The sequence below is a fragment of the Gasterosteus aculeatus genome, chromosome 6, assembly GCF_964276395.1.
Source record: "Gasterosteus aculeatus chromosome 6, fGasAcu3.hap1.1, whole genome shotgun sequence".
NCBI classification, from domain to species: Eukaryota; Metazoa; Chordata; class Actinopteri; order Perciformes; family Gasterosteidae; genus Gasterosteus; species Gasterosteus aculeatus.
In genome coordinates this window covers 17,327,349-17,354,455 of record NC_135693.1, presented here as the reverse complement: position 1 = coordinate 17,354,455, position 27,107 = coordinate 17,327,349, and the positions used below count along the sequence as shown (strand labels likewise).

Genomic DNA, 27,107 nt, shown 5'->3' with positions numbered 1-27,107 from the left:
AAAAAGTCACAACTACACATCGATGACACAGACAGACAGACTGGAAAAGGTCTGAGTGATCCGATTGGTTCTGACAAGGTTTATTAGGGAATGTGTGTTAGTCAGGGAACCAATGACGGGGCTGGATGGACGTGCAACAGACATGGTGAAGATAAAAATAAAGAAGTTACAGCGGTACACAATGGAAACATTGATCATAAGCTAAATACAAAACAGACTAAAGATCGTAAGAGTAGATTCAGAGGGAAGGATGGAGTAGGTACACACACACACACACACACACACACACATCATGGGACACCTCTAAATGCCTTTATATGAATGAAGGATCAGTTTTACAGGAATTCAAAAAGGAATGTGCGTTATTGATTTGCCCGTTTTCCTTTTTAGTATTCAATAGTGAATGACGTTAAAGTAATAAACGCAGAGGTGAAAGAAGAAAAACAAAGAGCGAAAACAACAGGATTTCTCCTGTTAAATGAGTTGTTCTTATCGTGGTAAAATGTTTCTGTCGTGTGGATTTGAAAACTATTTAGGTTAAAAAAGTGAAATCCCCTTCAGAGCAGCGTTCTGTTAGTTGGTACTTCACATGTAGTGTAGGAGCCCAAACGTCTATTTTATTCTGTACACTGGGGGCCGCTGTTCTTGGGTCCTGTGTGCACCTGTATAATTGATGATGTATCGATTGGTATCAGGTGTTGGACCCGGAGAGCGAAAGGGTTTTGACCGCTATCGCAATACGAGAGAGCGGGTTCTGCTCCGAACAAACATTATAAGGCAAAATAAACCACAAGATCAACCACTCAAAGAGCGTGTCGGTGGATTATTCCTGCAAGCAGGGGAACGCAGGGGGGACCAAGGCTGGAAGAAGGTGCGCGTCAGACAGACCTATCCGAAGACGTGGTGGTACTTTACATGTAGTATGTTGTATGTATGTTAGAAGACATGGTGGTACACATACTGCACTCTATGAATACGTAACATATGGAGTTGGTGAATTTGGGTTGTGGGATGTAGACACACAAAAGGGTAAAGTAGATATTTGAGTCTTGCTTTGGAAAAGGGTTCCCTGCAAAAACAGTAAAGTAGCCTCTTAAAAGGAACTCTTCAAATATCTGATTTATCGCATTAATCCCATATGAATAGTTACTTATCAAACTAAACCTGTAGTAGCTAAAATTCCTTTTACTTCATTTTAACACGATTAAGACATCATTTTACTACATTTAACTTTTATTTTGAACGCATGCTTTATATTTCGTCTGTCGCTTTATGTGAAGTTTCAGCTCTGTATTTATGTGTCACTATGACGACCACATCACAAACATTCTGCTATAAATATAAGCTATAAAATACTACAAATATACTGTAAATCCCCATTAAAGCCTCTGAAGGCAGGTTGTGTAGTGGGTTGTGCGTTTTGTCGGTGGACTTTTCAGGTGTTCATATTCCAGAGGGTGAGTTTATAAATGACAACATAAAGTAGCAGCAACACCAACAGCTGAGGGGAGAGGAGGGCGGGGGTGTCAAACTGAGAGAGACAGGGGGAGAAGGGAGGAAGGAGAAAGAGAAAGTGAGGGGCTGCTGTGTGTGTGTGTGCGTGTGTGTGTGTGTGTGTGGTCCCATTCACCACCTATGCAGTCACACTCTTATCAAAAGGAAAATGCATTTGCTTAATGTCTCAAAATCCAAACGTTTAAATCCCTAAAATGACTGTTTACATCCGTCACATCCGGCTCCGCTGTTGAAAAGTGGAAACCAGCACGTTTTAAAGTTTTACTTTGGTCCATCGGGTCTATTTTTAAAGTATTTATTTGAACTCATTAAGCACGTAGAAGGAATGTGGGGCACTTTTAAGGAACTGAGATTGGTTTTTCCCCCAAAAGACGAATCACCGGCGTGTGTGTCCACCTGGTTCTGTTTCATGCACTATTTTAAGTCTCAGAATCCTAAAGACTATTCTTGTTATGTGCAGAGTGTTCTTATCATACATAAATATCATTTTAAATATCTTATCAAACATTGTTGCTGGTATCCTGAAATCTGAGATCTTCTGTTTTTGTATTTGAAGCACATGATTATAAATAACCTGAAACTAAAAACACAAATGATGCATTTAAACAGAAGCACCAAATCCAAACACAACTTTAACACAACCTGCAGTTACAATCTAAAATATGTAGACTTAATTATCATCATCAGAATGTTCTCATGTAATGACAGCTTGTGAGCTTTGATCAGTCCGCTCACACTATTAGTTTTCTAATGTCTCCATATTAAGACTACAGTTCCCATCAGTCCCACTGCTTCCTGTCCTCTAAAAGACGTTTTAACTTACTTTTATCTCACATCTCGTATCTCAAAACAAATAAAATGATTGCATGTGAATAAAGAATAATAATCAGAAGAAGCAAACTATAAATGATGAAGACAAAGTGACACACAGGAACATTAATGTGTGTGAGGACGGATAAAACAAACCCGGTCCAGGACATTCCTCTGCGAGGTCAAAGGTTAATGTTGAGTGTGTGGAATGTACACATCGTTAGCGCGCGTGTGTGTGTGTGTCAGGGTGCGGCGGGCCTGCGGTTCTGCAGGATGCTGCTGTATTGTTGGTAGGCAGGTGAGCGGTAACTAACCCTGGTAGACTCCTGATCGGACGGCAGCCCGTTCTGAGACACCAGCTCGCCCTCCCTGCAAACACACAAAGTACACAACGGGTCACACACACCGCTGTGGCTTTTTCTATTGACCAATCCATTATTTTGTACAACAAAATATTATCTACTGCTAAATTTGGTTCACAACACAACCGTCTGTCGTGATGACATCATGAACTTTCTCCTCGTATGCACCAATTTCCCTCTTTTAAGAGAATCGACGCACGCTGACCTGTGCTGAGCTGCAGCGTCGCCGGGCTGAGCCTCAGTGGGCGGAGGTTGTCTCCTCTTCTCTTCTTCCTCTTGCATTCTTCGCACTTCCAATAACTCCATCTGGACACAAACACTATGAGCCTCGGGCACGAAGCAACCACCAGACTGCTCCTTAAACGCCACTCGCTCATTTCATTTCTGTTATTTTGTCTTATTCTCTAATTATTTAGCCTGTAACTTGATGTTTAACAATTGATGGATTGAATTGGTGGTGTGATGTCACCGTCAGACGTAGTATTCATATTTTCTATGGAGAAAACCCGAGGTAAGAGATCTTTTTAAACACTTCATTCAGTGCGTGTGAGCGCCTCACCGTGGTCAGCCGCTCCAGAGCGGAGAAGCGTTCCTCCCAGGTGGCGGCCGACTTCTCGAAGGCCTCGTGGCGCTTGATGAGTTTCTCCACCTCGTCCACGCTCTGGCCCATCTCCCTGCTGAACAGGTAGGGGTCCTGACCCAGCAGCCAGGCCTCGGCCACACCGGCGTCCCGGGAGAACTGGTGCACCTCCAGGACTGAACACACACACACACACAAGCGCGTTTTCACGTCAAACACTAAATTCATTCAGCTTTCCGTTCGGCCGGAGCCTCGACTGCATGAGGAACAAGATTAAAAGGCCTCACCCAGTCGCAGCCACTCCCATCTGTCCTCCCACTTGTCAATCATGTCTTTCCTCTTGTCCGTCAACTGTAACAACTTCTCTTTAATCTGCGGGGAGACAAAAGTTTTTAAAAAAACGAGACAAAAAACCTCCTAAAATCGATTTGGACCCTTTGAAAGTGTGCGTTCTGTACCTCCTCTGACGCGTAGTGCTTCCTGGCCAGCAGGGCTTTGCCCAGCTCGATGCAGGCGGTGAAGCTGTCGTTGCGGGCGTCGATCTCCGCCTTGATGCCCTGGTGGTTGTTCATCAGCAGCTCCACAGACGACACGTCTCTGAAAAAAAACAAAACCCCACAGTCCCCAGCGTTCTCACACGGTTCCATACAAAACAAACATCTGTTGATCATTCACGGCTGTTCATCACACGCGTTGGCCTTTGATATTTCTTCCTACCTGGGCTTCTCCTGGGCCTCGATCAGGCGGATGACGTCCTCCATCCACAGCATCAGGTCGCGCACCATGCTGAAGAAGCGGAACTTGTCTCCGGTCTCGACCAGCTTCACCCGGCGGCCCTCCGCCGCCTCCAGCAGGTTCTTCCAGGCCTCGAGGACCTGAGGGAGGGAGGGCGACATCAAAAACCCTCAGACCAGCAGGAATCCGCCAACACACGTGATCCGTTTCAACCTTCCCGAAAAAAAAAAAGAAACCTTGCCGAAAGACGAAGGAGCAGCAGGATGGTGCGTTTTAGAGAAGAGGTTCCGTCTAAACAGCAGCAAGGAGTCAATGCTGTTTTTAATCATAAACTGAATTTATTACTGGGTTTATATTCTGTGTATATAAACTGCGGGGACACTTTCACTACTGGTGAGAACGGTTGCAAAGTCCCATCACAATGGAGCTGCAGGGGAGCACATCAGCCCGGGGGAATAAAATAAATAAAAAACAATGCATTCATATGTGCAGATTACAGCTTCAGAATGAAGCGCTCGTTTTTGTTACTCATGTTGCGTAGCAGGGCTGAATCAGCCATTTCATTTGATCCATTACCAGTTTATCCTTGCGCCATGGAATTAAACATACTGGGACGGAGGACTTTATTCTCAAAGCCAATCCCTGCCTCCGTGAATTCACTGGATTACGTTTGCTTGCATCGCCACCTGCTCAATTTCAGCGCTGCACAATCTGCCTACCTGGATGCTTTAATTTATCTAACAAAGGACTGAAAGTGAGCAGTTTTGTAAACCATTCCAGATGATTTAGTGTCCACACATTTGATTATATGTATTCTTGCACAAACACCTTTCTTGCAGATTTTGACGCCACGGACATCAACCTGCTCAGAGACACACGTCTGACGTCACAGAGACCGTTTGCTAACTAATTCAGCAATAAGTGGTGACGTGTTTATCGCCGCTCCAGCAAGCGATGACGGAACCGTGAGCTGAAGCAGCAACTAACACGTGCTAAAACCAGCAGGACAAATGGCACCCATATGAATCTGTTAGCATGCTAATGCTAGCTTCTAATAGCTAAATCAGCGGCTAGATATTTTCTTACACTCGATCAGGCGGCTCGGTGATGAACAAAATCAGTTCCAGCTCAGACATTTACACTAAATGCAGCGTGCGGCAGCGGCTGTGGCCGTGTGACATATTGCGGTCAAGAAGCTTAAGCGAACCTCTCGCTCCTTTTTGTTTGTTCTGGTTACAAAATGTCTGCAGAAGGAAACATTGCATTTAATGTCGACTTTGCCAATTCTGCACAGAAAAGATAATCCTCTCCACACTGAACAGAATCTTAAAAAAAATCCACATTTTGCGCCACAGGCCCGTCTGGCACGGAGACGTTGTTCACGTGGCTGCAGAGGATTAAAAGCCACATTCAGCCGGTTAACAAGCAGCTAGATTCAAGCAAACGAGAACAAAAACATTCGATTGCACCAATGCGTTCAGCCGTGAGATATTAAAGATGTATCTTAAAACTCATTTTAAGAAAAACTAAATACTTTCTGCAGTTTATTTTGATTTCTTCCCACTGATTAACCAGAACCAAATTGTGTTTGCAAACCACTAGCAGTGTTTGTTTTAACCTCCTCAGACACACAGATGTGTGGAGTTTATAGCTGGATGGTTTTCATTCAGCATCAGGTTCCTGTTTTCAGGTCTCGTTGATTTATGTGAAAATAACTCCACCACTCAGTGAACTAAGAAAAGCTCTAAAACAAACTCGACCAGTATTTGCAAATTACCACGTCTCTGACAAAGACTTGGCCACAACTAAAATGAATCAACATTTTAGTCCAGTTGTTAAAACAAAGTCTAGAACTGCAGCCAAAATGAACACTGATGCAAAGCCAATGTTTTTGGTAAACGGAGTCTCACCTCTCCCTTTCTCCTCTGGGTGTACAGGGAGGATATGCAGGGAAATGGACATACAGGGAATGGTCAAAACACAACGCCATAACAAACACTGTGCGGTTCATCATCAACACTTATGGTGCTACTCTAAACTATTGTTGCTCGCCAAAGTTTCTCTCAGATGTAGATTTTGCAATGAGTTTGTGCGAAAGGATATTGCATTAAACATCTTTGTATGGAGGCACTTGTAGCGGACGCCTATATGCATGGGATAAAAACAGATGATTTGAGTACATTACATATGAATAAATTAAAAACTCTTATTTTATATCAGTGTGGCGTGTTTCACACAACTCAGTTATCAGTTAACCTCAGCAGACAGGTTGAGCTGGGTAAAAAAAAAAACTTCTTGGAGACTTGAGTGCTATAAAATGAATCATTAAAAAATGTATGTGTGTTTCACCTTTAAACGGAGGAGGAGGTAGAAACATGTTGAGCAGAAAATAAGACTGCCAATGTTCCCTCTGTGTACAGAACCACTAACAAGGAGACATTATTATGATGTCTCCTGCATTTTGACCACGCCCTGTAAGAGTTGAACTATGTGTCAATGATCTACTTCTTGTAGTATGATCCAGAAGTCAAAGTTAATGCAGCAGCAGTGCAGCATGCATGAGGAACCGAGCCGTTTACACTTCATTAACACGAGTTCAGGGTCCAGTTCACTCTCAATCCAATCAGTAAGACAAGCTGGTGTTTCAAAGTTTACATGAAACCTGCAGATAAATAGAGAACGTTGTTACATCCGAGGATTTAGGTGTACTAGAGCCAATTCAAAGTAAACTGGGCCGAGTCCTGATGCGGTCCACCGCTGCCCGAGACTGAAGCTCACCTCTCCTTCTCGCTTCTGAATGTCGTCGGCTTTATCTCCAGCGTAGGCGGACTGCAGGCGAACGGCGTCCTCCTGAAGCTGCCGCACCTGAAAGCAAAGCGGAGGATGAGGGACGCTCAATGTCGTGCTTGTGTTTCATAACGTCCCGGTCCTTAAATAGAGCCCCTACCTGCGTTCCCAGGGCCTGGATGTCGTGTTCGAAGGTGGTGTGCATCCTCTGCAGCGTCTCCACCGTGTTCTGGTCGCGGCCCAGCTCCTCCGGCAGCTTCTTGTGTTTGTCCAGGATGCGGTGGAGGATCTCCTTGGCGTCGTGGTAGAACTTGTGGAGCTCAAAGGAGGCGGCGAGGATCTGCGTCCGGGTGTCGATGAGCTCCAGCAGGTCGGCCCAGGCCTCGTTCAGGCCGTCCTTCCACTCGGCGATGGTGGCGGCGTCGCCGTGGCCGGTGTTGATCAGCTCGTCCGCCTGCTGGTTGACGGTGTCCACGCGCTCCTGGCCGATGTTCCCGGTGTCGCGGGCAAATTCTCTGAAGCGTTCCTGCAGCATCTGAAGAAGGAAGGAAAGAAGTTGGGCTCGGTTGGAAGGAACGCTGGAGTGCTCGGCTCGGCTAAATCAAGATTTCTTTTAAAAACAGAAAACATTGCACAACAATATGTGTCTCACGGTGACGTGCTCGTAGTCCTGTCCCAGCTCGTGGGATCCGGCCACCACCTCCCGCTCAGCGATCCACTGCTCCAAGTCGTCCACCTCCCGGTTCAGCTGGAAGAGACGCAAGCGCTCGTCCAGCTTCCCCCGACGCTCCTCCGACAAGTCCTTGAGCCCGGCGTACAGCTTGTCCACCTGAGACTGACGCATGCCGATCCGCTCGCTGCGCGACGAAGGGGACAAAGAAATGTCAATTTAGTTTATAATCCTTTTCCTCATCTATACTTCTCTGTTCATTCCTCGTCTCCTTCCTCTGTCCTTATTTTCTTTGACCCAGTTTTTCATTTTCAGCTTAGCTTAATTGTCTACTCGTTGCTTCCCTCCACAATTTCAAAAAGGTCAAATTCCTTGACCTGTGACCCCCCACTCACCTGTCAGGGTGCTCGGCGGCCACCAGGCCGCGGCTGGTGCTGGACAGCTGATGGACGGTGTCTGCGTAGTCCTCCACCGCCTGCTCCAGGATCTGATGCTTCTTCAGCATGGCCACCGAGCTCTGCTCGTCCTGAGAGACACATTCATCTGGTTATAGTGTGGTAGAAATTGGCCGAGAATGAAAGAATCCGCAGCGGGAAAAGAAGAGGAATGGAGAAAAAAAAAAAAAAGGTAAAAAGGTAGAAGAAAATGCCAGCTGGAAAGAGTTGGGATGTGAGGGTGAGGAATAGCAGAGGGAATCAGATATAAAAGAGTGTGATGGCAGAGGAAAGGAGATCAGTTTAGGTAAATGTTCCCAATAAATGACCTTCAAAACAAAGTGTCAGACTCAATTATGAACTTCAACGGTCTGATTGGTAGTGATTTAAATCCCTGAGACAAAGCGGTAAGATGGTATTTGGTAACATTTCCTAAAGGTTTGACCTTTAAAAGCTAAAAAACGCAGCAGCATACAAGTGAAGCACCAAGACTAAAAACCTCTCGGATCAAATTACAACAGAACGAAGGTGAAAGCATCTCCGAGGGTGAGAATCTTTAAGTCAGAGTCTTAAATGTGCAACTAACCAAACCAATGAGGATTAAGGAATAAACAAACTCGTAATTTCAACATGAGTTACTAACGTCTCAAATGTGAAGATTTGTAGACTCCTTTTAATTATTAAAATATTATTTCATATGTACTTTATAATACAATCATTCTATTTTCACTGTCTGATATTAGTACTTTTACTAAGTGAAGGATCTGAATACTTCCTCCATCGCAGGTCGCCATCTCTGACCTCTGACCCCCCCGCCTCACCTTGGCCTTCTCCTCTGACATCATGTACAGCTCCTGTTCGCTCATCCAGGCCTCGGCCTCGGCGGCGTCGAAGTAGTACTGCTGGGCCTCGTGGGCCTCGCTGAGGCGGGTGTGGCGCTTCTCCGTCTCCTTCCTGATCTGCTCCCACAGCGACTGCAGCTCGGCGAGGCGCTGGCGGATGAGCTCGGCCGTGGGGCCGTTCTCCCTCAGGACGTGCTGGCTGCGCTGGAAGATGTCGTCGTAGCGCGGCTGGTGGCCCTGGATCTCCTTCTGCAGGGTCTGAGCGGGTCAAAAGGTCAAGGCAGCGGTTATAGATTCGCCGTGTAAGCGGCTTCGGGGGGGGTGGTCGTCGACTTTCATGCGAGGCGGCCGGTACCTGGTTCTTCTTGATGGCCAGCTGTACGGTCTGCAGGTTGTTGCCGTGGTCGGTGGATGTGGCCAGAGGCATCCTCTCCTCCACCCACAGCTGGAGACCAGAAGGAAGTTTAAGTTTAGTAAAACTAGTATGATCACCACTATGTACAAATACTGTGACGCCGATATATAAACAACGTGACATTTTGCCGTGTTGATACTAATACTAAAAGATCCCGTACAACACGCCTCGCTTCCTGAATCGGAGGGGTTAAAGGTCGGCGCCCTTCCTCCACTTACGATCTCGTCTTCCACGTCCCGGTTGAACTGGTGGATCTCGCGGGAGGCCATGAGGTTGTCTCGTCTCTTCTTCAGCGGGTCCTGGAGGGACTGGAACTTCTGCTCCACGCTGATCCTCTGGCCGTCCACCTCGTCGGAGCCTTTCCCCTCCTGGCTGAGGGCCTGCGACTGGCCCTGCAGCTCCCCCACCTCCTTCTGACGCACCTCCACCTGGCTCTCCAGGATCTGGAGGAGGACGGTTCGCAGGTCAGACGGAATACACTCGTAAAAGATCAAACCAGGACTCTTCCCCCGTTTCACAGAGATTAGGTCCTTTGGAGGGTTGAGATTTCTTTCACCGAATAAAATCAAAACTGGTGTAGATGAGGAGGAAATCTCCTTAGAAATACACATTTATAATTAAAAAAAATGACAGTAATGAAAACAAAATGGAATTATAACCATATGAAATTAAATTGGAATAGAACAGAATGCAATAGAAGGATCACAAATTTGGTCCCCATTGAATGAAATAAACAAATAAGGAAAGAAAACACCTTTGCAAAGATAAAAAGATGCTTCAGAATCCTCGTCACATCTTCTCCTCGATTCAGTTAAAATGTATAACCTCCAAAAACGCACTCAAAAACAGTCCACGGACACAAAAACAAAAAGCAAAGAGAGAATCATCTTCCAGCAGCCAGACAGTAATTACACTGCAAACGGCTTCACAGAAGATAGATAAACAACCAAAGGCAGAGCGAGTCTGGGATAAAATGAGAGCAGCGAGGAAGACGAGGAGGTGAGATTGCCTTCTTTTCCTGTCTGACTGCTACAGATTTCTCTCAAGCACACATGTGCACTCAAAAGAAATTACAGCGCCGATCTCAAGAAAAGAGAAGAAAAGCTCATCCTTCAGACGGCATCAACGTTCAGAAAAAAGATCTGCTCGCACCGACTAAACCTGCTCCTCACCTGCTGCTTCTTCAGCAGGATGTTGACGGAGGTGAGGTCTTTGCCGTAGTCGTCGGACTGCAGCTGCCCGTCCAGGCCGGCCAGCCACTTGTCGAGGTCGGCGCAGCTCTGGGTGAAGAGCTCCGCCTTGTTGGCGTCGAACAGACACTTGGCCTTGGCCTGGGTGGTGGACTCCAGCTCCTGCCACATGGTCTTCAGGGACGACAGCTTCTCTTTCACCATGGCCTCCGTCTCCGGCTTCTCCGCCATCAGCGCCTGCCCGTCCTGTGAGACAGTACCGCGCTTCAGTTTAGTGACCAAGCACATCAGACTTTATTTATTAGATTTATTGCACAAATAGTGATGTTTGTCGACCTTGTCGATCTTGTCCAGCCACTCCTTGTTGGACTGCAGCTCGGCCATGAAGGCCTGGTGTTTGAGCCACTTGCTGTGGAGGTTCCTGGCCTCGTCGTAGGACATGTCCTGGGCCGTCAGCATCTTCTCGTTGATCCACAGGGACAGCTGAAGACGCACGGACACACACAGGCGGATTATCTCAGGGACTCGTCAGGGTTCCTGCAGCTGATTTGGCAAGAAGAATCCGTGGTTTACCTCCTGGCAGTCCTGCAGGAACCTCTGCAGGTCTCTGTTGTCCTTCAGCCTGGTCAGCAGGTCGCTGGCGGCCGCTCGGTTCTTCTTGTGTCTGCAGGTCGATCATCAACATTTTAAGTTTAAGCTTTCTGGTTCACAATCAAGCGTAACGCCGGCGGACAGGCGGACTCGGTCACCTCTGGTCGATGGAGTCCACCATCTCCTGGGCGCGCTCCGCGTTGATGTTGCCGTCGGTTACCAAGCGGCGCCCGGTGTCGACCACGCCGCCGATCTTCTCCTCGTTGGCGTCCATGGTGGTCATGAAGTCCTCCTGCTTCTTGATGGCGGCCTCGGCAGCCTCCAGAGTGGTGGGCATCTCGGTGTGAGCCAGCACGTACTCCTGAGACACAGACGGACAGTCAGATGTGAGGTTCTGATGTTCTCCTTTGGAATATGAACTTTGGTTATATGTAATGAAGGACGTCTACCACTTGGTGGCAGCCTCCGACCTTCTTCAAGTGAGAAGTCAGGTGGAACTAGACAGGAGGTCGTCCAAAAAAAAATGTTTTGACCAGACTGCACAGTCAGCGCCTTGCCGACCAATCGCCGCAGTGTGTGCGGTCCACCCGGCGCTCAGACCGCGATGACATCACGGGCCTACCTGGTTGTTGAGGAAGGCCTCGGCCTGCTTGGTGTCCCTGAGGAACAGCTGGTAAGCGTGCGACTGGGACAGCAGGTTCTGCCGATTCTCCCACATCTTGTGCAGCTCGTTCCAGCCGGTGTCGAGCGCCTGCAGCCGCTGGCGCAGGAACATGTACTGCGCGTCCGTCTGGCCCTGCGTCACCGTCTCGCCCATGTCCCGCATCTTCTGGTAGTCCTCCTCGTAGTTGCGGATTTCGTTCTTGATGTTCTCGTGCTGGGCCAGCAGCTTCTCGGCCTCGGCCAGCGTGTTGGGCATGTCCTCGGAGGCGATGGCCGTCTGCGTGCGGGACAGCCACGACTGGAAGTCGTCCAGGTCGCGCAGGAACTGCTGCAGCTTGCTGGCCTCGCCCAGAGACTCCTCCCGGTTCTTCATGGTGTCCTGCAAACATAAAGGGGGGGGGTCAGATATTCCCTTTCTCAGAGCGTGTCCGGGGCTCCCGGCGGGGGCTCGCCCACCTTCATCTCGTCCCAGACGGCGGTGATCCCGGCCAGACGCCCCCTGATGGCCTCCGACTGGTCCGGGTGCTCCGAGGCGAGGCGGTCCGCCTCCTTCCCCAGGTCGCCCAGCTTGTCCTCGATGGCGGCCAGGTCGCGCTCCATCCCCGTCAGCTTCCTCTGCAGGGCCATGACGCCGGCCAGGTCGTTCCCGAGCTCCTGGGTGGACTCGATCACCTGCGGGGCCGGAGGACGGGGGGGTGGAGTTAGTTCCGGACATAAATAAATAAATAAGTGCTGCAGCAGCCGACATCTTGGGTTCTGTCGGTACCTTGGTCTTCTCTTTGATCCAGGACTTGGTCTCGTTACACTCCAGGTGGTAGTTCTGGACTCCCAGAGCGGAGCTCAGACCGTCCTTCTTCTGGTCCACCAGGTCTCTGAACTGACTCCACCTGGACGGACGGAGACACCATCAGCACCCTCATCACCCCCTGATTACTTTATCTAAATGATCTATATAAAATTTTTGTATTAACCCTGATTTATCTTTGACTATTAGGCTTTATTAAAAGCATTTACACTTCAAACTTTTAGGTACTTTATCATTAACGTCCCTTTTCTATACACTTAAATTAAGCAACTCCTCTAATTGTTGAATCCAGTTCACCTCACTGATTGTGTTTGTTTCCCATTTTACGTACGTTGAATCCTTGTTTAGTTTTGCCTTCCAGTATAATCTCAAATATTGAATAAAGACCCTCTGATCCCAGTACAGGAGCTGGCTTAATCCCAGGTGGATTACCTGGTGTTGAGTTTGTCCTGCTGGGTTTTGATCTCCTTCTCACTGGGATGTCCGCAGTGGATCAGTTGCCTAGCAACCTGGTTCACCACGGCAACTCTGGACGCCTGGTTGTTCATCTCCGGCTCCAGACTCTCGAACCTGCACAAAGAAACACATCAAGTTTGATATTCAATTTAAATGAATATTGTGTTTAATGCTCAACAGTAAAGCTCTAAATGAACTCAAAGTTTTATTGCCTCAATATTTTCTCCATATGGGATCACAGTAATAAAAAGTTTCCTGTAGAGTGATGTAACTAAATCTCCCAGAAGTGATATTAAAACTAGCCTTTTCATTTATTAAAGTCACTGTTCTGCGGAACACAAGGCTGATGACAATCTCACCGTGAGCAGATCTTCTTTTTTTAAAGTTTTTAAAATAACTCTTTGGTTGGAGCGGAGTGGAAAATTTGGAGCGTTTCAGCAGAAAGCTGGTGCTGTTCATTAACAGACACACACAGACACACACACACACACACACACACACACACACACAGACACACACACACACACACACACACACACACACACACACACACACACACACACAGTCAACCAGCTTCTGGGAAACGATCCATGTGAAGCTTTGCGGTTTAACAATATGGAGCGACAAGTGGCAGAAAACCAGATTCAGAAGCTCCTGTGAACGAACTGTGTAACCACGGCCTAAAAATACACACACGCACAAACACACACTTTTCCCACAGTGTCACTGTGACCGTCTCTCTCTGCCGCAGCAACCAGCTCAAACTGAATTCGAGAAAATCTTTTTAGTTTTAAATTCCTCATAACAATCGGTGCTCGGGTTGATTTTTGGTAGAATTTGTGGTGAAAAGGGGCCGTTTGAAAATGTCCGGTTGTGTGTTTTTACGAGCCGACGCTGTTAGTCGTTTAATCACTGATCGATAAAGACTCGTGGCATTTTTCAACGCAGGGTTTTTGCTTTGGTCACTTTGGAGTTTGACTACCGAATCCTTTCAAATTAAAGAGAAATGCTCAATTCATAAGTCTCCATAAGGCGGTCCCTCCGCCTAATGTAAAAGACTCGACAGGGAGCAGCGGCTCCCCAGTGAAGACGCCCAGCAGGATAACAGTGTCTTTAATGGGAAATGCCGTTTTAAGTAAATTGGAAGCTTGAGGCTTTTTAACTTCTTGCCACACAAAGAGTCCTGAGGTTCACCTCACTGCAATTTAACCACTAGAGGTCAGCAAAAGTCAAAAGCCTTTCTTGGGGCGGGATTAAATTACTCTTTAAACACTGCATCTGTTTGATTGACAGTTATTTTTAAATTGCTTTATAGTCTTATTTGATGTTTTGCTTTTACACAATTAACCGTATCTCCGCGGCGGGACCCTCACCGGTGCTGCACCACCTCCAGGTCCTCCAGCTTCTCGGGGATGTCCATGCTGTTGAGCCACTGCTCCTTCTCGTCGATCCACACCTCGCAGGCGCTGGCCTCGCTCAGCATCTTGTAGAGCGCCAGGGCGTCCTGCAGCGCCTGCTTCCGGAGGCGCGTCAGCTCCACCACCTCCTTGTAGCGCTCCTCGATGCCCGCCAGCCGGCTCTGAACCTGCAGAAGGCCGTCAGAAGAGAGATTGGTTCTCATTTTCAGATACCACAGAGGGGAGGCGGAGGCGTCCCGTTGCGGCGGCATCGGCCTCACCTCCTCGGACTTGGCCTTCTCGGGCGGCAGCGTGCCGGACTGCTCGTGCAGCGCCTCGATGACGGGCCGGTAGCTTCCGATCTCCTCGGCCACGTCCTTGTGTTTCTTCACCAGAGCCTGAGTGGAGAACTCGTCGTGGCCGACGTCCACGCTGGAGACGATCCGCAGCACGTCCAGCATCCACGTGTCGATGTCGTCGGCATCGGCCTGCGGCGAGGGAAAAAAAAAGGTTTGATGTCTCACTTTCTTCACTTCTGATCCTGCAGAACAGAATAACGCTTTTTGTTTGTTTAGTTTCGGCTGCTAAATAACTACAAATCACTGAATAGTGTCAGTTGACACACGGGAGCAGCGAATGAAAAGCTCCTGCTCCTTTAGATCCAATCAAAATTCAACCAAGATACTATGAAACTGTGATCCAGGAGGAGGGTTTTCACCTGGAACTGGTGCTGGTTGCAGGCCTCCTGCAGACGAGCTTTACGGACGGCGGAGAGCCGCTCCAGAGCCGCCCACTGCTCCTAAGGACGGAGGAAACGAAGGAGGAAAGGTGTTAGGAAACGATGCAACAGATTTAAGTTATTACAATTGTATTTAAAGAAGGACTTTTATTCAATGTCTTTCCAATAAGGCCAATAAATTAAACCCTTTAAAACAAGGTTGATGGTGAAGTATATCAAACTTTATCTATTTTGATGAATCAAATAATCCATATGTGGCCATTTTAACCCAAAAGACAAGAGAATATGCGTGACAGGAGACAATTTCTCAGTTCCAAAATAAAAGCTAACCAGATTTCCAATGTAATAGCTTTAAAAAACATAAAATTCCCCAAATGACCAAGTACAAGACGGTAGATACAGTATTGATGTTTGTAAATCTAGCCTACTTCCTCTGTCATTTAAGTCTATAGACTTCTAAATTACCTTTTCATGCTGTAGATTTTAATATAAAAGACATTGAGACTATTCCACGGCTGCTTTGTGCCCACTTGAAGAATAAAAACACATTCCAGGTGCGGCGTACCTGGATGTCCAGGATGCGCTCTTTAATCTTGTCGGCTCCGAAGTGGTTGTTGGCCACCAGCTCCTCGCCCTGTTTGATCGTCTGCTGCAGGTGGGCGGCTCGCCCGCTCATCTCGTCCTCGAAGGCTTTGTGCTGACTCAGCAGACGCAGCGCTCCCGTCAGATCCTTCCCATAATCCTCGGAGGAGAGGATCTGCTCCTTCTCCCTGATCCAGCCCTCCTACACAACACACACACACACACATTCAGCCCTCAGCTACGTCGCCTCAGAATAAACCCTTTGGTTTCTGATTCTTTTGGAGCCGACCTATGCGGTGGTTAAAGATCCAAACTGACACTGACATTTGAATTTTATCTGCATGATAAACTTAAAAAATAAAAAACCTCTTCGGCCATTTCCCAGAAGAACTTCCAGAGGCGGCGGGACTCCTCGAGGCGACCCCTCCGCTCAGCCGCCAGCTGACTCAGCTCCTGGTAGCAGAAATCCATGTGAGCGACCCGATCCCTGATGATCTGAGGATCACAGGGCTTGTAACCTGAGGGGGGCGAGAGGAAACGGGATCGTCATCACGCTCATCCATTTCCGTCTGAAAGAACAACCGACCAAGAAGCAAAACTGGATAATAAATCCGCAATGTGTCCGATCTAAGCGCCCGTCTCACCGTCCATGTCGTCGGCAAACTTCTGAGCGTTGCGGTTGACGTTTCGGACTCGGTCGGCCTGGATGCTGATGTCGGCCTCCACCAGGGCGTGTTTCTGCAGCAGGTCCTCCACACCCAGCAGGTGTTTCCCGTAGTCCTGAGACAGCAGCATCATCTGCAGGGGAGGAGCGAGAGGTCGGGGTCAGAGGTCAAAACATCGGTCATGGAACGAGACATACAAGTACACTGATGAGGAAGTGTTTGTGGCACGAGATCCACCTTTCAGATCCTCAGAATGTTCTCAGCCCCCCCCCCCCCCCTGCCCTCCCGCCTCCTTCCGTACCTTCATTTCGTCCATCCAGTCCATGATGTAGAGCATCTCCTGGAAGACTCTCTGCAGGCCCAGGGTCAGCTCCAGCCTCTGCCTGCGGGCCTTCAGCAGCTCCAGCAGGTACTCCCACAGTCGGATCACGTTGTCCTTCCTGGCCGTGATGCGTTTGATGTCGTGGTAATTCTCAGACTCCATCTCCTTCGCCACGGACACCACCGCCTGCACCAGAAGGAGAGAGGGATGAGTGGACAACAGGAGACGGATCTCGCCTGGTTTGGGGTTTATGTACTTTGAAACGTGTCCGAAAAGTGAATTTTAACATTTTAGTAATAAATATAAACATTTTCCTGGATAATATGTAATTGACATTCAACAGTTTCATTCTAAAAACTTAAAAAAATAAGGCAACATTAGAAATACCTGATTAAAAATGAGAAAGGGTTCTGGTGAAGAATAGTAAATAGTTACACAATAACAGTAATAACAGCTTTTCTGGGCTTATTTTTAACTAATTATGTGCGAAGTGGTGAACTGACCTGAACTCGCTCCTCGTAGGCAGCTATGTCCGTTTCTATGGCTTCATGTTTCTTAGTAGCAGCCTCTACGGCCTGGAGGTCAAATCCAAAGTTATCCTGGAAGAGGACGGAGGAAAAAGGATATGAGGAGAGGACGGGAGAGGAAACAAGGAGAGAGGAAAGTAGAGAAGAAAAGCACGAGAGCAGAAGACAGGAGACAAGACGAGGAAAGAAAAATAACAAAAAGAAGGCAGGAGCCCGAAGAGGAGAGAGGAAAGGAAACGGGGAAGAGGAGAGAATAAAGTAGACGTTATCATCTGGACCTTTGTGGATGCATTAGAACTTCTTTCCTGAGCTAAAGGAGCATGTGACAGCGCCGCGTGCGTTACCTGGGAGACCAGCCGCTGGTTCTCGCTCAGCCACGTCTCCCTCATGGCGGCTTTGCGGTCGAAGCGCCGGGCGAGCTGCTCCAGCTTCTCCTGACGAATCAGCTCCGTCCTCAGAGCCAGCTCCCGCTCGTGCTCCGCCTTCTCCAGACGCTCCCATGCCTAAAACGAACACACACATACACACACACACAAATATCAGCAAAACAGCCACTCAAGTGATGAATAATGAAATATCAATAAGTAAAGCATCTTTACGACGATAACTGACCTTGTTGATGTCGGAGATGAGTTTGCCCTCTCGAGGAGTGTAAACCTTCTGGTTGTTGGCTCTCATCTTACTCTGGATGGTGAACAGAAGAACCTCCAGGTTCCCCTTCTCCGTGAACCTTCACAGTCAATGTGACACGCTTTAGGTTTTGTTCAACCAAAAACGTTGCGTACCATATAATCAAGTCTAATCCTCCCAAACAATCTACGTTTGTGTGTGTGTACTGACTTGGGGGGTTTCTCCACTGTGCGGTAAGTGTTGAAGGCCTGCAGCTGCTGTTGGACTCCCACCAGAGAGTTGGCAAACTTCCTGTTGTTGAGGATGATGATGGTCTGCTCGATCCACTCCAGCAGGTCGGACGCCAGAGACTCGTACTTCTCGATCATCTTCTCCGTCTCGATGGCGTTGTCCAGAACCTGGGGACACCCGGGGGGAGAAAACGGGCTTAAAGACAACAACAACGACGACGACCAACAGCAGCATCAGCGCGGGGAGACTGAGGTGTTATGAGGGGTTTGGTCACCTTGCCGATTCGCTTCCCCTCCACCTTCAGCGCCTTCATCTTGGAGAAGTAGTGGTAGTAGGTCACTACGTAGGTGATGATGGACTTCTCATCAGGGTGGTCCACACTGATGTCTGCACACACACACACACACACACAGGGTCAAAGGTCAGGGAGCACGTTATATGACAATGAGGGTGCGTGTGTGTGTGTGTCCTCCCTCACCCTCAGCGTCCAGCAGCTTGGTGAGGCCCAGATGTTGTTCAGCCAGGTTGAACGCATTCTGCAGGTTGTGGTGAGCGTTTGATTTCTTCAGCTTATCAAAGTCGATCAGGTCCGGTCTGAAGATGTTAACAAAGAAAGACCAAAGAGGAGTAATTGATTAGTAATTGATGAATAAAAGAATATGGTTGACATCTGAGTTCCCTCGTAAGAAAGTAATTTAAATACGCTGATTTCTATTCAATGTATTTATAATTAAATAGTGATTGGTTTGGGTTTTGTTTATTGATTGGCCTAATATTAAACTCAAAATATCCTAAACACGGCCCATTTGTACGTTCTCGCCATCGGCCTCTTGTAGCGCTGCAGACACGTGGATGTGTTCCGTTTCACTGCTTCTCATCGATTGTTGAACTGCTCCAAAACTGAAGAAAAACGTAATAACTCCCCCCCTACATCTGCTGCGTGACTGTTGTTGATATGACCGGCTGTAATGTGCATAAAGACGCCATTCAAGCCTGCGTTTGGTTGCAGGGCAGCGGCCTGCTGACTGATCAGCTGACTGTGCAGTTATTAAAGAGCAGCCTGTCTGCAGCGGCTCGGCCGGACATGAAGGGTGACGTGATGCTCGGGCCTCTTGTGTTTATGGATAGCAGCGAGGTCGCTCTTTAAAAAGGTACTTTGTGGCGAATGTTTCTCGTGATTGGAGCAGCTTCTCGAGTCTTCCTCATCGCGAGCTCGCAGCTGGGATATGACTGACCGTCAGTCCCAGATAGATAGCAGTGTCACTAGTACTAGTAGTAGTACCTGTGTTTGTGGATGATGGCGTTGAAGGCCATCCCGTCCCTCCAGCTGGTGCTGAAGTTGTGGATGTTGACATTGGGATACCTGGAAGAGAGGAATTCACAGCTCGTCACTTTGCTCGAGGAGGAGATGGGAGATGTAGTCCGAGCCGCGAGGACGTGGTGGACTCTCACCCCGCCGTCTTCATCTGACACCAGAGCAGCAGAGCGTCTTTGGCCGACTTCTTCTCCTTGTTGTCCTCCGTCTCCACGCTGATGTCCTGGATCTGAGACACACACACACGTCCTGCTGTCACTCGGCTCCATTTCACCCACCGTCGGATTTGAAACCACTCGTTTAATCCTCGCGGCTTATAAAAACTAAATCTTTTTCCCCCAACTGTTCACTGTCCCTGATGAGGACGTCACCACAGTGATCAACGTACAGTAGATGACGAGTGGGTTGGATTTTTGGAGCAGAAAAAAAGAAAAATGGATCTTCTCGCTTTAAAAAGGAGCCATTTGGAAATCTCTGAATCCCAAAGGAACGTGAAGTCACTTACACGTCAAACTCTTCATATTTCATTAACAGATTACATTTTCTTTTAGGATTATAGATGATTTGACGTCACCATCAAGTCATACTTAGCAACGTAATGGGCGGTTCATTAGCTGCACTGCATTAAGGCAAACCACCATCCGGGACTGAGAATGGGATTATTCCTGGAGGTCACAGTTGCTGATTTACGGCCCCGGACCTTCTGACCCACTTCCACGGGGCCGCCTGCTCGTGTCCCCGAGCAGGTGACACTCCTACCTGGAAGCGGAGGATGATGGTCCAGATGAGGCCCAGGACCAGGCGGTGGTTGCCGTCGACGATGTCGTGGGAGCCCATGTTCTCCAGGTGGACCCTCTGCTCCTTCAGGAACTGCAGAGCCTTGTCCACGTTCTCCAGGCAGTGGATCCTCATCCGACCCTTGGTGGGTTTGGGCTGAAAGCAAAAACACGTCTCGGGTTTATTTGACAGCTTTCAGCAAACAGGAAGCGTGAACAGCTTCGCGCCGTCAAATGAACATGAAGAAGAAGAAAACAGCTGCTGACTTTTCACATTTTCAAGAGTTCTCTGCTCGTGAAAGTTGTTTTGTGGTGATTATGCAACATTAAGAATTAAATATATATAATAATTCTGCGTTGATGACAATTAATGGACCGATGTGAGGAAGAGCGCCGGACTGTGAAGTAGAATATAGTGGAGATACTCAGGTAAAGCGCACTTGAATTCGGTCCCATTGTTCACAGAATCGCTGTTTTACGTCCCAGTGATGAATGAAGGTTTGGCTCACAGGACGTCCTGGATAAGCAGAGCGCTGATGCAATCAACGCAGACTCAACAACAGCTATTTTGGAGCCTCTCTGGTCTTCATCATGAAACAAACTTCAGGTATCGAGCAGTTTCCTGTTCTGCTGCGTTTCCCCGACTGAGAATCACTGAGCAGTTTGTCTGAAAGTGGAGAAGTTCTCAAAAGACGACAAAAGTTTCTTTGTTTCAGGAAGCTTTTTGTCTCTCTCTCTCTCTTTGTATTGCAGGATGGGGGATCGTTTGACATTATATATATATCAAAATGAAATACAGACAATAAAATAAATGCGGGAGGCGTGAAAGGAGCAACCGGCCCACATGTCCTCCTCCATGTCCGACCATCAGAACCACAAACCCGGGACGCCGGACAACCACAACAGCGCCGGCTTTGCTTCCCCGGCTGAAAGTCTCCCAGTGACTCGGGACTCGTACCGGAGACACTTTGTCTGCCGGCCTCACGGATCCGTGAAGATCAGCGATTTTACTGCTTGAAGACAAACAAAAGCCGTCTGCAGCTCTCAGCCGTTTTGAGAGGGAGACGTCCCGCTGCGTCCTGTTGTGTACTGAGGTCCCCTCTCTGCTCCGAGTGGTCACATCGGAGGAAGAAAAAATAAAAATAAAAGAAGAAAAGTAACAAACTGTTGAGACACACACGCAGTGGTTTATTTTGACTCAATCCCACATCCTACGTCTTTTCTTCGGCGGGGTGGAATGTAAGTAAACAAGAGTTCTTATGCCCCTTTACACTTCTACCTCCTCGAATATTGTGCTTTACACATTTAACCCACAAAACAAATGTGCTACCCAACATCAGATACATTAAAACAGTGACGATGGTCTAATAGCCGGTTTCTGCAGACATTCACCACAGTATACGAGTAGTGTGTCCGGCCCTTTTTATAAATTGAGTGAGACGATCTCACCAATGACCTCAGTGAGAACCGTGTCACAACATATCTGGAATAATAAAAGCAGAATGATGGAGAGAGAAGAACGTTTTAAATGCTGCCTCTGCAGGGCGCAAACATCCGCTGGCTGCGAGACTCTTCTGCAGCTCCCGGAGGCGTTTTGGCTCCATGTGAACCCTCAAAGTTACTCAATGACTCCTTTCACAACTCTAACACCCCCCCACAGTGACTCTCCCCCCCTCACTCCCCGTCCATCCTGCTCACCACTTCACCAGCTCTGCTTTATTTCGATTTCAATATCCCTTTTTTCTCTCTTCATTTCCACACATCATTCCTGGCCGTCACTAACACCCCCTCCTCCCCCCACGTCTTCCCCTCACTTCCTCCCCCACGAGCGACCCAGATGCCACAGATTCTCTGGCTCCTGCACAATAAATAAAGTGTAACTTAAGAGTAAAATAACCGAGTACACATTCCTGGCTGGCCGCGTAGACGTGTTCCCTCTTTCTGTGTGTTCCAGTGGCGATTTTGTGAAAAGGCCGGAAGACGTTGGAGAAGAACAGAGAAGAAAGGAGAGAAGAGGCCGTTTGGCTCAGCGCTCTGGAAGTCACAAGGCGGGGGGGTGAAATTGGGAATCTGTGCTGAGTTTTTGAGTTGGACAGAAAGAAAAACAGCATGACTGCCCATGTGTGTGGGAGTGTGTGTGAGTGTGTGTGTGTGTGTGTGTGTGTGTGAGAGACGGAGGACACATTAAAGATTAAAGCAGCGTTTCTACAGAGTTCACCCAGTTATATTTATGACTTCTTGGACATTTCTAATAAGCACATGATCCCGTGTGGATGATGGAAACCAGTCGGGCCGATGAGCCCCAGACTTATGAATCATATGTTCAGCTCATCGTGGCATTAGATAACAATAATTCCTCGGATATGACGAGACGTTACCAACCAGCGAGACTTGAACCGCCGGGGGTTTTTTTTTCCTCGAAGAAATTAAAAGCCTTCAAATACTTTTACAATTGTTTCAAGAGCCGCAGACACGCGGGCAGTGAGACGGGTAGGAAAGCCAAAGCTCGACGGTTTCACAAGTAATGTATTCCCGTTGCCATGGTGACAGCGGTAACCGTATCCGTGCGCTTCCGACAGTCATCACCCGCTCAGACCATTTAAATCATTGAACCAGGAAGTGCACATGAACGGATACACGACGAGATTAATGACAGAGGACTCGTCTTCTAAGGGGTTCATTTGAGAAAATATAAAACTGCAACAGAGAGACAACCGGCTATGACTAATTCCTGAATATTAAGTCTCTTGATAAGTTTACAACACACCACTATGATCTTGTTTCATTGCCCCCCCCCCCCCTCCCATCTACTTACGGTCCGACTGTACGAGGTTACTTATGATTCACAGAACTCTTCATGGATTACCGCTTCTTTCCACAAATTTCCATCTGAATGCAGCACATATTTTAACCGACTTTCCAGGAATCGCGAGGCTCGTTTCTGTGCACCACCCTCGTGTTGATACGAAGGCAGTGCACACAAACAGCTGCTGGAGCCAGTTCTGCAAGTGGTGCTTCATTTTGCATCATTACGGAATCACACAAACCTGAACTGTTTAAGTTGCAGAGTAATGCATTTATCTCCCCCTCTACGGAGCCACGGTCGATATATAAACGTGGGGAGAGCGAGGCGATGGTTCCAGGTTAATGATTGTCAGTCGTGAAGTCCGTGTTGAAAGCAGCAGATAAGAGGAGAGTGGAGGCGCCAACAGCTTGTTTGAGTCACAGAGGGAAGGTCGCCGCTACGATGACTCAGTGAATTCAATGCAACAAGGTGCTGTTGTGCATTATTTACCGAGCAGAGAGATTTTTATCAGGTCATTTTATAATGTCCTAAGGTCAAACTCAGAGATTACAGGACTATAATTGAAGTGGTGGTTATTACTTTGTCTCTACTTTACCCTAGATAAACATTGTATAGTCTTTCCTGGTTTAGAGAACCAATTATTGTTTAAATGTATTACATTACGCGTAATTCACTAACACATTTTTTGAGCATGGGAATCACAATTGTTCTCATCAGGACAGGATGTGGAACACGCTGGCCCTCCCCTGCTCCCGTTTCAAAATAAGAGCCCCAAAGAGCGCTGAAACCCACCAGTTTCTCTCCGGACAGGACCTCCAGCAGTTTGATGAGCATGCGTCCGTCCCTCAGGTCCATGTAGAGGTCGGTGATCCGACAGGAGACTCTGGACAGGTGGGAGTTCACCCACTTGGTGAAGGTCTTCTTCTGCACCGCCTCACGCTCATCTGGGGAGAGACGAGGGGGTCGGTGAGTTTTGAGGTTATGACAAAAAAGGGCAAAACTTAAAACAACCGCCGTGAAGAGGCAGCGAGAAGAAGTTGTTCTGTATTGTTCTATCTGGTGTCCAGCGGGCAGAGCAGCCGGATGGAGGCCTGCGATCGTGATCCCACTGGCTCATTGTTCTCACAAGGCTTACACAATTGTGTGCGTGTGTGTGTGTGTGTGTATGGGAGAGGTTTCCTGTGTTGCAGACTACATCTAAATGTGCACACACACACACACACACACACACAGCAGTCTGACAGCCCACACCTGCGGTCTCAAGACAACTCCGTTTACATCCCACAGGCCTGATGGTTTTTGTTAACACACAGACACACACAAGTATATAGTAGTGTTTCCTTGGCTGAACTCTGGTGACATGAAAAAAAACAGTCAAAAGGAGGCTGTTGCACAAGGAGGCGACGCACGAATCGCAAAGCTTTCAAGCGATTCAGTTTCTCCCAATGAAGACGTAGGTCAAAAGGTCAAAGATTTCTATTCTCTCCTGACTCGGATACAGAAGATCTTTTACCCGGATGTAAAACCTTCTGGGAGTCATTGGAATCATTTTTGTAACATCTGGTGAAACCACTGGATTTGCCCACAGAAGCTGCGTTTAACGCAAACAGCCGGAAAATCCTCCGTGATGCTACGACGAGTAAAAAATCTACTGAATGGGTTTTATTAACTAATGAGGAACGACACCTGACATCAGCAAACGACCCAAACTGAACCTGATGTTACCGTCCAGGTCAAACTGAACCCAAAACAAACCCAAACGCGCTCGTCTGGACGCTAGAAGTGTCAGGTCAGAGGTCACAAACTGAAAATGAAACATGAATGAACTCATTTTGACCTTGTGGAAGGAAACTGAACTCACACAAACACACACAAGTGATAAGAATCCCTGACCGCCAAAAACACGCAAACAACGTCCGTACAGACACATGACCTTCAGAGTGTGTGTGTGTGTGTGTGTGTGTGAGCGGGACAATAGCTTCAGTGTTCACTGGCATTCAGCAGCTTTATCACTCAGGACAAAACGCTCTGTGGAGGATTTCTCATATCAAACCGGAGCTGCTGAAATATGTGGAGGCGTCACGGCGTCTGCGAACCGACCGCGGACGCCAATCACACACACACACACACACACGCACGACACAAAATGACAATAAGTGTTGCCGATGGAAGTCGATCACGGCTCAGTTATCGCAGGCCGGAGTGCCAAGCGTTTAAAGTTTTGGGGTAAAATGGTCGGTTATTTTATTAATAAAATGACCTTTCAGAGTAGAAGGTATAATGACCTCATCATAGTGCGTGATCTGCTGCCTCAACAACAAAATATCCACATTTTATGAAAAAAGATCTTGTGGAAAAATATAAATTTCTGAATTTTAGGAGGATTTTATTTGTTTCCCGTTTGTTCTGTGGATATGAGATTTAAGGGAGTGGCACATTCACACAATGACACGAGGAATAATGCACCTCACATGACGCTCAGGATGCACATTCCTGAGGGTGTGTGTGTGTGTGTGTGTGTGTGTGTGTGTGTCCTCAGGCTCAGGTCGTCGTCCACTGAAATTGTGTGTTAGTGTATATGTACAGAATGTGTGTGTAGATGTGTTATTGACCCAGCGACACTCAATCCATCACGTCTCCTCTCTAATGAAACACACACACACACACACACACACACACACACACACATCTTGCGGATTCAGCAGTATCTGTTAAGCCTGAAAAGGTAATTGAAGACATTGACAGTTCTGCTTAGCTGTGTGTGTGTGTGTGTGTGTGTGTGTGTGTGTGTGCGCTAAAGAGAGCTCAATGCTAATAGTGTTGTAAAGGAATGTCAAGCTGCAGCTAAATTATATCTCCATTACTGGTTAAATAACGGTGTGTTTAACAGTAGTGAGTCGAATACACTTTACATTTAAGCAGCGCTCCCAGAATCCTGCACAATCTTATTAAAAAAGGAACATGTTATATTATTATTATTATTATTATATATGTTATATTGATGCATGTTATAAAACCCACCCGTGATCCAGCCCCAACACACATACAAACACACATAGTTTTGTGGGTCTAAAGAGTGTAAACAGGGTTTCCTGCTGGGATGAGCATCTGCTTCTTTTTCAGCACAGGAAGGGAAAACCCCAAAACACGCACACGCGCAGGTAGTGGACACACACTTGCCTACGTGCAGAAAATGCAGGAGGAAGTGAGAAGATGGAGATAAGACACACTGCTAATCACAACACACCGGCCCAGGAGGACAGATAAAACACACACACACACACACACACTTTCCTGCCCTCAATAACCTTGCTGGTCACAAAGTAAGAAAAGAAAAGGCGACCAAAAGGAAAATTCATAAGAAACCAAAAGGAGTGAAAATAAACCAAAGAAAAATAACAAACGGGGAAAGAAAACAACAGAAAGACTTTCTAGGAAAAGACTAGAACGGATGAAATGGAATAAATGGAGGCGTTTCTGTCCCTCCACATAACAGACGTATGAACTGAACTGAGCCTCCAGGCAATGCCGCGCCCCTCACAAGCTCCACCAATCAGCTGCTTCCATTTATTGATTACATTAAGGTCACGGGTCAAGGGTCATCACTGGAAACACAGCTTGACCTTCAATCAAACAGGAGGCGGGACTTCTGTCTGACTGGTTTTACCAAGGGGAGGAAAAAAAAAAACAATTAAAAATGACTTATCAATATAACACACACACACACGAGACGCACACTCGCCCTTTAACACAAAAAGATGTCAGAGTGGGAAAAGAGAAGAAAGAGGGCCGAGACTGTGACTGTGGAACAGGCCGAACACATGAAGCATCTGTTTCCACTAACGCACGCACACAGACCCCCGACACACACACATCTGTTCAGTCTCCCATGTCTGTGGTGGGCTTCCAAATCCAACACAGTTCTGGGCCATGCACAGTGGATCGCATGACATTACACACACACACACACACACACACACACACACACACACACACACACACACAAACCCTTATCAAAATACACACTTCCAGCTTTGCAATTCCAGGATTGTTGCATTCCTGATCTCCCCCAGGAGGAGCAGGGAGGCCGCCGAATATTACCCTTAAAAGTGTTTGGGTGTAACTTGGCATCAGTCAAATACCGAAGTATCAGCTGCGGTCAACGCTTGATCCTCCATTAGGTGGAAAGAAGGAAGTTTAAAGTGTTAAACTATGAAGAATCTTCTGCTTTAGTCCAGCTCCTGATCCAGTATATTAAAGGA

At 47.5% G+C, this 27,107-nt stretch overlaps 1 protein-coding gene across 4 annotated transcripts in view; it reads right to left on the bottom strand.

Annotated features, from left to right (window-relative positions):
• Positions 1-27,107, bottom strand: part of sptbn1 (spectrin, beta, non-erythrocytic 1) — a 66,316-nt gene that overhangs the window by 6,000 nt on the left and 33,209 nt on the right. For 2 of the 4 annotated variants that reach the window (XM_078104789.1, XM_040177715.2), the window contains 39 exons: positions 23,638-23,789; positions 20,023-20,196; positions 19,401-19,492; positions 19,231-19,311; positions 18,427-18,542; positions 18,223-18,335; positions 17,928-18,115; positions 17,700-17,817; positions 17,432-17,590; positions 17,064-17,159; positions 16,540-16,746; positions 16,218-16,371; positions 15,940-16,091; positions 15,557-15,775; positions 14,971-15,051; positions 14,534-14,740; positions 14,229-14,440; positions 12,832-12,969; positions 12,361-12,481; positions 12,051-12,266; positions 11,554-11,973; positions 11,090-11,292; positions 10,914-11,004; positions 10,677-10,823; positions 10,323-10,586; positions 9,369-9,593; positions 9,091-9,180; positions 8,715-8,993; positions 7,855-7,985; positions 7,442-7,646; positions 6,950-7,324; positions 6,781-6,867; positions 5,913-5,927; positions 3,985-4,142; positions 3,726-3,864; positions 3,555-3,639; positions 3,247-3,443; positions 2,893-2,993; positions 2,640-2,694 (listed from right to left, as the gene is read on the bottom strand). In XM_078104789.1, the coding sequence (XP_077960915.1) occupies positions 2,640-2,694; positions 2,893-2,993; positions 3,247-3,443; positions 3,555-3,639; positions 3,726-3,864; positions 3,985-4,142; positions 5,913-5,927; positions 6,781-6,867; positions 6,950-7,324; positions 7,442-7,646; positions 7,855-7,985; positions 8,715-8,993; positions 9,091-9,180; positions 9,369-9,593; positions 10,323-10,586; positions 10,677-10,823; positions 10,914-11,004; positions 11,090-11,292; positions 11,554-11,973; positions 12,051-12,266; positions 12,361-12,481; positions 12,832-12,969; positions 14,229-14,440; positions 14,534-14,740; positions 14,971-15,051; positions 15,557-15,775; positions 15,940-16,091; positions 16,218-16,371; positions 16,540-16,746; positions 17,064-17,159; positions 17,432-17,590; positions 17,700-17,817; positions 17,928-18,115; positions 18,223-18,335; positions 18,427-18,542; positions 19,231-19,311; positions 19,401-19,492; positions 20,023-20,196; positions 23,638-23,789 (6,263 nt within the window). The remainder of the gene's footprint in view (positions 1-2,639; positions 2,695-2,892; positions 2,994-3,246; positions 3,444-3,554; positions 3,640-3,725; positions 3,865-3,984; positions 4,143-5,912; positions 5,928-6,780; positions 6,868-6,949; positions 7,325-7,441; positions 7,647-7,854; positions 7,986-8,714; positions 8,994-9,090; positions 9,181-9,368; positions 9,594-10,322; positions 10,587-10,676; positions 10,824-10,913; positions 11,005-11,089; positions 11,293-11,553; positions 11,974-12,050; positions 12,267-12,360; positions 12,482-12,831; positions 12,970-14,228; positions 14,441-14,533; positions 14,741-14,970; positions 15,052-15,556; positions 15,776-15,939; positions 16,092-16,217; positions 16,372-16,539; positions 16,747-17,063; positions 17,160-17,431; positions 17,591-17,699; positions 17,818-17,927; positions 18,116-18,222; positions 18,336-18,426; positions 18,543-19,230; positions 19,312-19,400; positions 19,493-20,022; positions 20,197-23,637; positions 23,790-27,107) is intronic. The other 2 variants (XM_078104790.1, XM_040177716.2) reach the window with 1 other exon arrangement.